At 45.0% G+C, this 12,432-nt stretch overlaps 1 protein-coding gene across 1 annotated transcript in view; it reads right to left on the bottom strand.

The window, feature by feature from the left end:
* Adamts9 (ADAM metallopeptidase with thrombospondin type 1 motif 9) overlaps positions 1 to 12,432 on the bottom strand; it is a 189,328-nt gene that overhangs the window by 149,144 nt on the left and 27,752 nt on the right. The window contains exons 4-9 of the mRNA XM_045135846.1: positions 11,329 to 11,615; positions 7,378 to 7,461; positions 7,160 to 7,275; positions 5,951 to 5,991; positions 5,729 to 5,834; positions 649 to 795 (exon numbers count right to left, since the gene is read on the bottom strand). Of these exons, the coding sequence (XP_044991781.1) occupies positions 649 to 795; positions 5,729 to 5,834; positions 5,951 to 5,991; positions 7,160 to 7,275; positions 7,378 to 7,461; positions 11,329 to 11,615 (781 nt within the window). The remainder of the gene's footprint in view (positions 1 to 648; positions 796 to 5,728; positions 5,835 to 5,950; positions 5,992 to 7,159; positions 7,276 to 7,377; positions 7,462 to 11,328; positions 11,616 to 12,432) is intronic.

The following is a 12,432-nucleotide window of genomic DNA, read 5'->3' as shown; positions in this document are numbered from 1 at the left end:
AGCGACAGAGGGAAGGAGCGATGTCCTCACTTCAGCCTCTGGGGGTCTGCTGCTATTTCTACCCACCCTTTGGGAACACTTTGGTCTTCCAATGTTCTCTAAGCCAAGATTACTAGGTTAGCAGTAATCCTAGGGCTTTCATGTGGAGTTCCATTCAAGCTTCCTTTCCAAGGGTCTGAACAAATTTCAAAGCCTTCCCCACACCCAGCAACATCTGCATATTCCCTTTATAATCGCAACCCTTTCTTTCTTCAAGTCAGCTTGTAATCTTCCAAAGTGGGAAACGCTATGAACTACACCGGACCTCACGGAGTAATTTTCTTTCCTCCTCCAAAGAATGTCAACAAAAATAATAATCTCAGGAGAAATGCTTGACTCTGTGTTTTCTTTTCCACACATCTTTCACTCCGTGTAGACCAGACACTCCAGAGGTCCCTGCTCAAAGAAAGCTTCACAGACTGGGAAGGATGGCTCAGTGGTTAAAGGCATTTGCTTACAAAGCGCGCAGGCCTCAGGGTTGATTCCCAAGCCACCCATGTAAGCCAGAGACAAAAGGCAACACAGGCATCTGGTTCTCCTCTGCAGCGGTAAGTCCTGGAGAACACACACACACACACACAATTTTTTTAAAGAAAGCTGAAGCCTTACTCTAAGAACTCCGTGATGTACTTTCGACTACACTGTGACCACATCCAGGGATTGGTGTAGAAGTTCAGGGTCGGGGCCATGACGTGCTGGGGGCTCTTCACGCCCTCTCCCTTACATTTACTGTTGTCATCATGAGGCATGTTAAACCTAAATGCAAGACAGTGGCGGGGGAGGAAGGATCAATAGACGCCAACGCACCATGCTGGAGCCAGCCTTTCTAGAATGCACCTAAGGGGCTGCAGAGATGGCTAGGTGGCTAAAGACCCTTGCTTGCAAAGCCTGCAAGTCCTGGTTTGATTCCCCAGTACCCATGTCAAGCCAGATGCACAAATTGGCACATATATCTGGAATTCATTTATGGTGGCAGGAGGAATTGGAACACCATTCTCTCTCTCATTCTCTCTCTCTCTCTCTGACTGTCTCAGTCTGTCTCTCCCTCCTCCCTCTCTCAAGTTAATAAATATGTATTTTTAAAAACATAACTGACAACTGCATCATGGATAAGAAGCAAAGTCTGGTGGGCAGAGTAAAATTTAGGCAATTCAAGATGGAGCGTAGAACAGGAGAATTCTCACCAAGCTTAACATAAGGTATCTTTAGTTTATAAAAGAATAAATACAATAGGAGCTAGGTCATTTATTTGGTGTAAATGTAGTGTTTGGAATTGCAGAGGCCCAGATGCACTAGGGTTGGAACTAGAGTATGCAGCTAGCATACCTTAGAGCGAAGGCTTTGGCAAGTGGGGTTACTATAGTGAATATAAAAGTCAGCCCATGTTGGGAAGTGAAGCTTTGTAGTGAAAGGCATTGTAACCATAGGCCTTGGCATCTCCTGCTTCCGGGCCAGGGTGACAAGTGTTATTCCTATGTATGCACATCGTGAGGCCCTTTTCAAAGAGTGTGGCCAGTAAGCGGAGAGGACTGGGTGATCACGGGTACCATGCACACGTGGATGCAGCCAGCTGGGTTCAGAGAATGGCAAACGCTTTCATGCTTCCTGCCAGGGCCAACAGTTCAGTAACCAGCCTCTTGGAAAGTCAGCAGTTTTAAGTTCTTCCAGGTTTTGCCAGGGAGGAGGCCATGGAGGATGGCCAGCGTCCTCTGGCCCAGGCAGGACTCAGCGGCAGCTCTCACACACACTTTCCATTCTTGGCTCCACCAGAGGAAGAGGAAAGGCTGATAGTAAGTAATTTCCACAACGTGACAATCTCCTCTCTGGCCCACATGGCCTTCCAGCCCAGGCTGGGACAAGGTCATGGGGTTACACCTCTCTCTTAAGACTGCTGCCAATCCCAGAACTGAGCAGGTGTGGGTTAACGGAGCACTAAGGCAGTTCTCACTGAGCACCAGGAACACGCGAGTGAGATAGATAGAATGATGTGGACTTGCTTCCGATGAAAGAAAATGATAGCCTACGTGCCTTTGTCACAATTTTTTTGTGTCTTGTTTTGTTTGCTTTGAAAAAAAAAGCAATGGGGCTACAGAGATGTCTCAGCAATTGAAGACACTTGCTTGAAAAGTCTGACCACATGGGTTCAATTCCGCAGGACCCACATAAAGCCAGATGCACAAAGTGGCACGTGCATCTGGAGTTCATTTGCAGTGGCCTTGATGTGCTTATTCTCTCTCTTTCCATTTGTATATAAATAATAAAAAGTGTAAGCTTCTTAGCTTGCCAGTAGAGATGGCAAAATGTGATTCATCTTGGTTGAATTCAGTAATGGTTTTAAAATCTGTTTCTTCAAAGGTCTGCACTAGTTCTAACTGAATGGTCTATGCAGTCTCGCCACAAACAAGTAAATCATTCAAATCCTACCTTGATTCTCTGTGGCTGGCCTTGATTCTTTAGCCCACCATAACGTTGTAAAATTGAGCTTATTTCATCATATAAATGAACATTGCATTTAAACATCGGTCGCATTTGCTTATTGTGGGGATAACCAACACTTACTGTGGAGCCCTTACTGAACATTACTGACTGGGACTGTCTGGCATCGGGGATATGTTAGGAAGAATGCTTCATATTTTACACACGTTACTTTACCACTTATTTGACATAATGAATAGTACATCACATCTGGAGGTCACACAGCTGCATGGTCTAACTGCAGATGGAAAACATTCAGGAGGAAATCCCCCCAAAACTGTCTGCACTAAACACATGCATTCTTTCTCCTTGCTAACGGTTTCCAAGCACTGCAGCACCCCAGCTCTTTACAGGGTCTGAGATACCACATGGCCCCCAGAGACGGTGATGGGACATGAATAGAAAGGGGGGCAGAGGTGAGGTGCAAACACTACGCCTCTTTCTACAAAGGGCTTGGCACCTGTGGATGTTGGTACCCATGCCAGGTCCTGGAACCAGTGCCCCACCGATAATCAAGGATGACTGTACCAGCACCCACACTTTGTAGATGAGGAATTGAGGCAATAAATAGGTTTGATCACTAGATCAAAGCCATAGGGTTTCTCAGTCAGGGAGCCAGAGTTGGAAATCTCTTTGAGGAGCCTCTGCATCTCATGAAGATGTCGTAGGGGTCATAAGAAAGAACAAAATGGGGCTGGAGAGATGGCGTAGTGGTTAGGTCACTTGCCTGCAGAGCCAAAGAACCCAGGTTCAATTCCCCAGGACCTACATAAAGCTAGATGCACAAGGTGGAGCATGTGTCTGGAGTTCTTTTGCAGTGCAGTGGCTAGATTCCCTGGTGTACCCATTCTCTCTCTCTCTCCACACACACACACACACATTATATATATATATAAGCATCTGCCTTTTTAAAAATTTTTTATCTTTATTTGAGAGCAACAGGCAGAGAAAGAGGCAGAGAGAGAGAGAGAGAGAGAGAGAGAGAGAGAGAGAGAGAGAGAATGGGCGTGCCAGGGCTTCCAGCCACTGCAAACGAACTCCAGATGCGTGCGCCCCCTTGTGCATCTGGCTAACGTGGGTCCTGGGGAATCAAGCCTTGAACTGGGGTCCTCAGGCTTCATAGGCAAGCGCTTAACTGCTAAGCCATCTCTCCAGCCCTATATCTGCCTTTTTATCTCTCTCAAATAAATAAATAATAATTTTTAAAAACCGACAAAATGTTGAGTAAATCTTCTAAATTGAAAGCCATGCCCTGACCATGCACCCTTAGGAGAAAAGAAAATGGGCTTATTTTTAAACATGGTTGAAAAGGACTCATATAAAAATGTATCCACGTAGCCCGCTGTGATAGCACAAGCCTTAAATCCCAGCACTGGGGAGGCAGAGGTAGGTGGGTTGCTCTGAGTTCGAGGCCAGCTTGGAACTACATAGTGAGTTCCATGTCAGCCTGACCTATATTGAGACCCTACCTCAGATTACTCCCCCCAAAATGTATCCAGCTTGGGCTGTGCAGATGGCTCAGAGTTAAAAGGCACTTGCTTGCAAAGCCTGTTGACCCTGGGTTCTATTCCCTGGAGCCCATGTAAAACCAGATGCACGAGGTGGCGCATGTGTGTGGAGTGCGTCCCGCAGTGGCGGCAGGCCCTGGTGTGCCTCTGCTCTCTCTTGCTCTCTTTCTCATGCTTTTTTCTATTTATCCCTCTTGCAAATAAATAAATAAAAATTTTAAAATGTACCCATATTTGTGGAGCTGAGCTAGAGATGGCTGTGTGCACATACGTGTGTGTGTGTGTGTGTGTGTGTGTGTGTGTGTACGCAAACTTCTTGCTCCACACACAGCACGGTATGCTGCATAGAAGAGGTCTTGAAAAAGTCTTTGAATTTCAATGCTTGCTTCATTGACATTAGCTCTAAATAAAATTAGCATCAGATACACAAGCAGGCTTGTAGTTCTACTATATTAATAATCATTTGGGAGAAAATTATGTAAAACATATAAATGATCAGTAGTTCAGTTAGTTTAGAAAAACAGTCCGGACATCAAAATAATTTCTAATAAATTTACACTGGTTTACACTCTATTCTAACTGTGCTCTGACTCTTAAAAACAAATGGGGGCTGAAGAGGTGGTTTAGCGGTTAAGGTGCTTACCTGCAAAGCCTAACGACACAGGTTCAATTCTCCAGCACCCATATAAGGCCAGATGCACAAAGTGGCACATGCATCTGGAGTTTATTTGCAGGGGCAAGAGGCCTTGGTATATTCTCTCTCTTGCAAATAAATAAATAGTTAAAAAAATGGGAGAAACTGAGATGATCAATGAGTTACCATAATTAGGAAGTAATTTCATGTGTCTCTGTTCATTTTACTCTCTGACACAGAAACATTAGTGTTCTAAATGATAACTGTTTGAAGTACAGCCACATTTTATTAAAGCTGGAAAAAATCTGAATTTATGAAAACCTTGTGGGCCTGAACAATGTTGGAACATTGTCCTGGACAAAGATTTTGATTCAGGAAAGTTCTCGAAGCTAAGACATCCTTGCACTGGTGGGAAGAACAACTCCTGCCCCTGTTCCCAGGAGAAGACATTCCTTTTTTTATTCTTTTTCGAGGTAGGCTCTCAGTCTGGCCCAGGTTGACCTGGAATTCACTCTGTAGTCTCAGGCTGGCCTCAAACTCACAGTGATCCTCCTACCTCTGCCTCCCAAAATGGTGGGATAAAAAGTGTGCGCCACCATGCCCAGAAGAGAAGGAGAGAGAGGGAGGAGAGACAGAGACAGAGTGAACGGGCATGTCGGGGCCTCTAGCTGCTACAAACGATCTCCAGATGCATGTGCTACCTGGTTCATCTGTGGGTAGTGGGGAATCAAACTCAGGTCATTAGGCTTTGCAGGCAAGTGCCTTCACCACTGAACCATCTCTGCAGCCCCGAGGAAAGTCTTGTTAGACTTTGCGCATTAAGCATAAGAAATTACGCTGAAGGCATGCAGAAGTAGCACTAAAGAGGGTCAGTGCACTGCCTTCATTTAACTCTCTAGAATCAAAGTCATTTCTCCCAAGCGGGTTGAAAGCTTTCCACCCTGGAAACCCTGTGACTCGGGACGCATCTAAGCATCTAGCCTCCTCTGAAGTCTAGCAAGAGCTTGCAGGTGGGAAGGGAGGAAGGTTCTGGGGACTCTGAATCCGGGGAGCTCCTCAGAGGAATACTCACACGTGGCCCAGCTCGTGAGCCACAGTGAACGCTGTGCTCAGGCCACTGTCCTCACTGATGGAGCAGCTTCTGGAAGGGTCGCAAATGGTTCCCAACTCGGCCAGACCTGCGGGGCAGGGCAGGGAGAAACAAGGAGCATTTACTTGAGGAAGCAACTGTGACTTGGAAGAGAGACCTCTAACCATGCCTTGCAGCCCCAGAGGCCACACACAGAGGACTCACCCAGGGTGTCACACTTGTCGTGAGCTCGGCAGATGTCTTGTCTGGACGAGAGCAGAAGAGAGACGTCAGTACAGACACACACCTCAGACACTTCTGAACATTCTCTGCCAGCACACATTTTGTTCTAAATATTTTGCTTTTAATATTTTTATTTATTTATTCATTTGCAAGCAAAGAGAGATAGAGGTGAGACAGACAGAGAAAAAAAGGGCACGCCAAGGCCTCTAGCCACTGAAAACAAAACCCGGATGCATGCACCATTTTGTGCATCTAGCTTTATGGGGGTGCTGGGGAATCAAACCTAGATCGCTAGGTTTTACACACAGATACCTTAACTGCTGAGCCATCTCTCCAGTCCCCTAGACAAACATTTTAAGGAGGGGGAGAAAACAAAAGCAAACTAGCAGAGCCAGGGTTTTACAACCCCCTGCAAAAGACTGGGTTCCAGGTTGCATCTAGAAGTCTCCCATACTATCACTGGGAACCGTTCCTAGCAAGAGTTCCCCAGGGCTCTAGAGGAAGAGATCGAAAAGTGGTCACTGTTTCCACTTAAGTTCATTTAAGAGCCAGTGGGGGTGCTGGGGGGTGCTGGGAGGTAGAGCCCAGTGGTTGAGCATGTGTTCATGATCCTACGTGGCCCTAGGTTTAATCTCCTGCAAAGGCCTGGGGCAAATAAAAGTGTTTATGACCACATCGGGGGTGACCCACAGTGAAAAGTATAATAAAGTCAGAGCCCCTCCTGGTCACCTGTGTAACTGTGTCAATGTTCTCTGGGATTGGAGTTACCATTTGACCACTGAAAGATTTCACTATTGTTTTCTTTTAAATCCCTATGTGTGGCTTCACGCAAAATCACACAAGGTGGCATCATTGGACACACACTGTGTGGCAGCATCAGCTGTCCCACTTATCACAGGGAATTTGCTTTCAGGCCTGCCTGAAAGACTGAGCCTTTACCTGGTGCCGGCCTGACAGAGGTTTTCAGCCAGTTTCTTCTCCACTACTTGTTCCCCAGGGGGAACATGTGGCAGCGTTTGGTGACCCAGTAGGTTGTCACAATTGAGAGGAAGAAAGAGAGTGACCAGGGATGGGACCCTCAGGGCAGCCAGCAGAGCAAAGGATTATCAGGTGCAAAATGTCAACAGTGACCCTTCCCATCGACTTGACTGGAACCGAGAGATCCGAGGGAGGAATCAGACGGCCATCTACCTCGTTACCAGAACTGCTGTGTCATGCTGGACCCCGCCGGCTTGGTTCTTCGAGTGTTGCCACTGACAGAAACTTTTCAATGTCGTCTGGGCATTGTAAGTTATGGACGGTCCTTCCTAGGTACAGAGAGGAATTACATTTGGTCTGTGATATCAACGCCAATTGCATCCGCTATTTCTGATGCAGACAGAAGAAATGAGCGTAAGAAATTACATTACCTGTTCATTGTGAATCACGACTAAGTTCACAATAACAATATTGATTAAATTTCCAATACTTGGGTCTTTATAGATAGAGGCTACCTGCAACCAAAATAAAGTTTGTCAAGTTAATTATGAACTCTGGGTTAGCAGTAAGCTAGTCACTTCTTAGGCTGGGCACCATGTCTTTTTTCAAAATTTTCATTATTTTTAAAATTTTTTAAATACATTTTTTTTCAATTTATTTATTTACTTGAGAGTGACAGACACAGAGAGAAAGACAGATAGAGGGAGAGAGAATGGGCACGCCAGGGCTTCCAGCCTCTGCAAACGAACTCCAGACGCATGAGCCCCCTTCTGCATCTGGCTAACGTGGGACCTGGGGAAGCAAGCCTTGAACCGGGGTCCTTAGGCTTCACAGGCAAGCGCTTAACTGCTAAGCCATCTCTCCAGCCCATTTTTAAAATTTATTTGCAAGGGGAAAGAGAGAGAGATTGAGAATGGCCCTGCAGGCCAGGGCCTCTAGCTGCTGCAAACAAAAGCCAGATGCCCTTTTTGCATCTGGCTGTTCATAGGGTACCGTGGAATCAAACCTGAGTCATCAGGCTTTGAAGACAAGAGCCTTGATCACTGAGCCATCTCTCCAGCCCTAATGGAGACATATGTTGTTGCAGTCAGTTTCACATTGGTGGCAGGAAGCGCCCGACCAAAAGCAGCTGATGGGAGGAAAGGGTTTATTTTGGCTCGGAGTCTCGAGGGCAAGCTTCATGATGGCAGGGAAACCATGGCCTGGGTAGAGGCTGGGCACCACCGCCTGGCCAAATCAGGTGGGCAACAGGAGCAAGAGAGTGTGTCAAATACCAGCATGGGGAAGCTCTTCCAAGTCTTTGGGGAACACTGATGGATGAAAACCCCAAGATGATGTTCTTGCAGGAATGTAGAACTAACTGTATTTGCAACATATTTGCCTAAGAAACGTGCAATGTTCCAAGTCTCAGCAGCATGGCCACCTGCCCCGTGTGCTTACTGAGCACTCAAAATGTGGCTAGTCCAAACTGAGATGTCCTGTAAGTGTAAGCTTTACCCTGGAATTTGAAGACTGAGTATATATTTTTTTTAAAAAAGTAGGGCTGGAGAGATTTCATAGTAGTTAAGGCACTTGCCTGCAAAGCCTAGTGACCTGGGTTCGATTCCCCAGTACCCACGTAAAAAGCCAAATGCACAAAGTGATGCATGCATCTAGAGTTTATTTGCAGCAGCTAGAGGCCCTACTATGCCCATTCTCTCTCTCTCTCTCTCTTTCTCTTTCTCTCATTCTGTCTCTCTCAGTTTGCAATTAAATATTTTTTTTTTTTGAGAACAGAGATATCACCTTCAACAAATAGTCCTGGGAACACTGGATATCCACACATACAATAACTATGTCAGATCTGTACCTCTCATCAACAAAAGTCCACTCCAAATGCATCAAAGACCCCAATTCAAGACCTGAATCTCTCATTTAAAATTTATGAACCAGTGGATTTGATTTGCTAATATTTGTGTCCATGCCGAATGGGGAATAGTGATCCCAAGAGTTTTTTCCTTTTGTGATTTTTAAAAAATTTTTTTAAATTTTTATTTGCATTTTCCATGATTATTAAAAAAAAAAATCCCATGGTAATTCCCTCCCTCCCCACCCCCCACACTTTCCCCTTTGAAATTTCATTCTCCATCACATTACCTCCCCATCACAATCATTGTACTTACATATATACAATATCAACCTATTAAGTACCCTCCTCCCTTCCTTTCTCTTCCCTTTATGTCTCCTTTTTAACTTACTGGCCTCTGCTACTGCAAGTAAATAATATTTTTAAAATTAAGTAAAATCTTTCATCATAGCTTTTGAAAAGATAAACTTCACAGATTAAAAAATAATTAGACCAGGCTGGAGAGATGGCTTAGCAGTTAAGCACTTGCCTGTGAAGCCTAAGGATCCTGGTTTGAGGCTCGATTCCCCAGGACCCATGTTAGCCAGATGCACAGGGGGTGCATGCGTCTGGAGTTTGTTTGCAGCGGCTTGAGGCCCTGGTGTGCCCTTTCTCTCTCTCTTTCTCACTCTCTCTGTTGCCCTCAAATAAATAAATAAATAAGTAAAATAAACAAAAAATATTTTTAAAAAATTAGACAAAGGGCTGGTGAGTTGGCTTATTAGTTAAGGTGTTTACCTGTGAAGCCTAAGCTTTGATTCCCCAGTACCCACATAAACCAGATGCACACGGTGGCGCATGCCTCTAGAGTTTATGTGCAGTGGCTAGAGGCCTTGGCACGTCCATTCTTTCCCACCCTCTCTCTTATAAATAAATAAGTAAATAAATATTTAAAAAATTAGATTAAAATTAATTTTACTCTGTTGTTTCTTTAAATGTGCATCTACTAGAAAATTTAAATATGTGACTCAGATTATATTTTTATTGAACAGTTCTTGTTAGAAGCAGCAGAAGTTCTAAAAATGGTTGCTCCTGGGAAGATGCAAGGATCATATAGTGAGATGTCTATTTAGTTTTTGGTCAGTAGTGATTGGCTCTGCTTGACGTGCTGACCATGCCAATTTTTTGTGTTTCCAATATAATAGGGGAGTAGCAAACAGGGAAGAGCAGGGCTGGAGAAAGGACTCAGAGGTTAAAGGTGCTTATTTGAAAGGCCTGATGCCCCAAGTTCAATTCCCCAGTAACCACTTCTGCTTGTTTGAGTTTATGTCCCCCAAGAGACTCAGGACTTTATTAGAGTTTATAACTTGGATTTCCAGCCACATGGCTTGAAGAGGTGGTGCTGGGGGTGGACCCTGGGGTCCAGCCCAAAGGTATGCAGAGTGCATAAGTTCTGCCTGAGCTTCCTGCTGTCTGACTGCAGGCTTTGCTCCTGCTGGTGTCTCTGTCTTCGTGGATCTCTGAGAGGGAGCTGTTTCTCCTGCCATTAGGGAACTTCCTCTGGATCTGTAAGCTTCAAATAAATCCCTTCCTCCCATAAGCTGTGTCTGGTGTGGAAGTTCATCCAGGCAGCATGGAGCTGTTTATGAAACCACATAAAGCAAGATGCACAAAGTGAAGCACGTGTCTAGAATTCATTTGTAATTATAGGAGGCCCTAGTGTGTCCGTACACGGTCGCTCACTCTTTCTCTCTGTGTCTCTTTCTCTGTATCACTCTCTCCAATAAATAAAAAAATATTTTTATAAAAGAAAAAGAAGCTGGGCATTGTGGCACATAGAACTCAGCACTCAAGGGGCAGAGATAGGAGGGTCATTCTGAGTTTAAGGCCAGCCTGAGACTACATAATGAATTTCAGGTCAGCTTGGACTAGAGTGAGACCCTTTCTCCAAAAAAAAAAAAAAAAAAAAAGAAGGAAGGAAGGAAAAAAAAAACAAAGAAAGAGAAAAATACAACAACCTCTAGTCTTCGCCTCAGGGCTGCTTAATTATAAAGATGCTAGATTGGCCTATGGCACTATGGCATTCTAAACAGCTCCAAGACGAACTGGAACTCTGAGCCAGTATCGCACAGTCCTTCCATGCTGTGCAAAGTTCCTAAGTCAGACAAAAACTATGACATTTGGGAAGTGGACGAGCTGAAGGTCACATATGACATAGACGCCCTTTGTGAGTTGTGCCTGACCATGGGCAAATGCCTTAATTCCTCTGAGTCAGTGTTCTTATCAATAAGACCAGCATGGGTGATCCCATCTAAGACCATTGAGTGGAGATTTGGAAATCATACCTTTTAAGTAAAAAGCACACCATCTAACACAGAATCCATACTCAATATTGATAACCTCCACCGGGTAGTCAACGAACAGCCAGGCGTTCTCCTGAGCAGCTGAGATGCTAGCCCTTAACGACACCCCAAAGCAGTATGGAAAAGAAAAGCCGAGCCCCCACTGGCACATTCAGGTAGCTCGTGAATCACTGCCGTCTTTTCAGTGTACTTACAATGGACATTAAGGTTAAAATGTAGTGTTGAAGGTTTGCTCCATGGTACAAAACCATCTTGTAGTCGGCCATCACCATCACTTCTACAAAGCGTGGATAAGACAGGAAACGTTTGGTTCTCCTGTGAGTCCTCCTGTCCCTGGTGCTGTCTGTCTTGTTGCCATTGTCGGAAAATGTCCTGACGGACAAGTCGCTGTGTAAGAGCGCCACCTCGTCCGCCAGGCTTTTCTTCCCCCACTCTCTGGTTCGGGTTTTCTTCTTGCCTTTGCTGTAGTGACTGTCATGCTCTGTAATGAATCAAATGGCACAAAGTACATGTCACACCACGGTTATTTTGTGTCAAGAATGTGACATATTTTTGTTTTTACTTTTTAATATATTTTTAAAAATATTTTATTTTTATTTGTTTGAGAGAAACAGAGAGAGAGAAGAGAAAGAGAATGAGTGTGCCAGGGACTCTAGGTACTGCAAATGAACTCCAGACACATGTGCTACCTTATGCATTTTGCTTACATGGGTAGTGGGGGAATTGAACCTGGGTCCTTAGGCTTCTCAGACAAGCACCTAAACTGCTAGGCCAACTCTCCGGCCCTTTTAAAATATTTTATTTATTTATTTACAAGCAGAGAGGTAGGGGAGAGAGAGAGGGAATGGGCACACCAGGGCATTTTGCCATGGCTAATGAACTCCAGACACATGTTCCACTTTGTGCATCTGGCTACACTTGGGGACTGGGGATTTGACCATGAATCATCAGGCTTAGCAAGCAAGTTCCTTTACCTGCTGAGCCATCTCTCTAGCCCAAATCTGACACATTTTAAAATGAGGCCTCTATAGCAAAATTTCATGCCAAACAAACTACAGACCATGGGGAGTATAAGTAGAATGCAATCGACATTCTTCATGGAAATAGCTAAGCGTCTCAGAGTAGGTTCAGTGGGTGCACACCAATGGTATTAGAATATCGGGCCTGAAGCCAGGCGTGGTGGCGCATGCCTTTAATCCCAGCACTTGGGAGGCAGAGGTAGGAGAATTGCTGTGAGTTCGAGGCCACCCTGAGACTTCAGAGAGAATTCCAGGTCATCCTGGGCTAGAGTGAGATCC

This window comes from Jaculus jaculus, chromosome 16 (assembly GCF_020740685.1).
Source record: "Jaculus jaculus isolate mJacJac1 chromosome 16, mJacJac1.mat.Y.cur, whole genome shotgun sequence".
NCBI classification, from domain to species: Eukaryota; Metazoa; Chordata; class Mammalia; order Rodentia; family Dipodidae; genus Jaculus; species Jaculus jaculus.
This window is presented reverse-complemented; position numbering and strand designations above follow the sequence as displayed.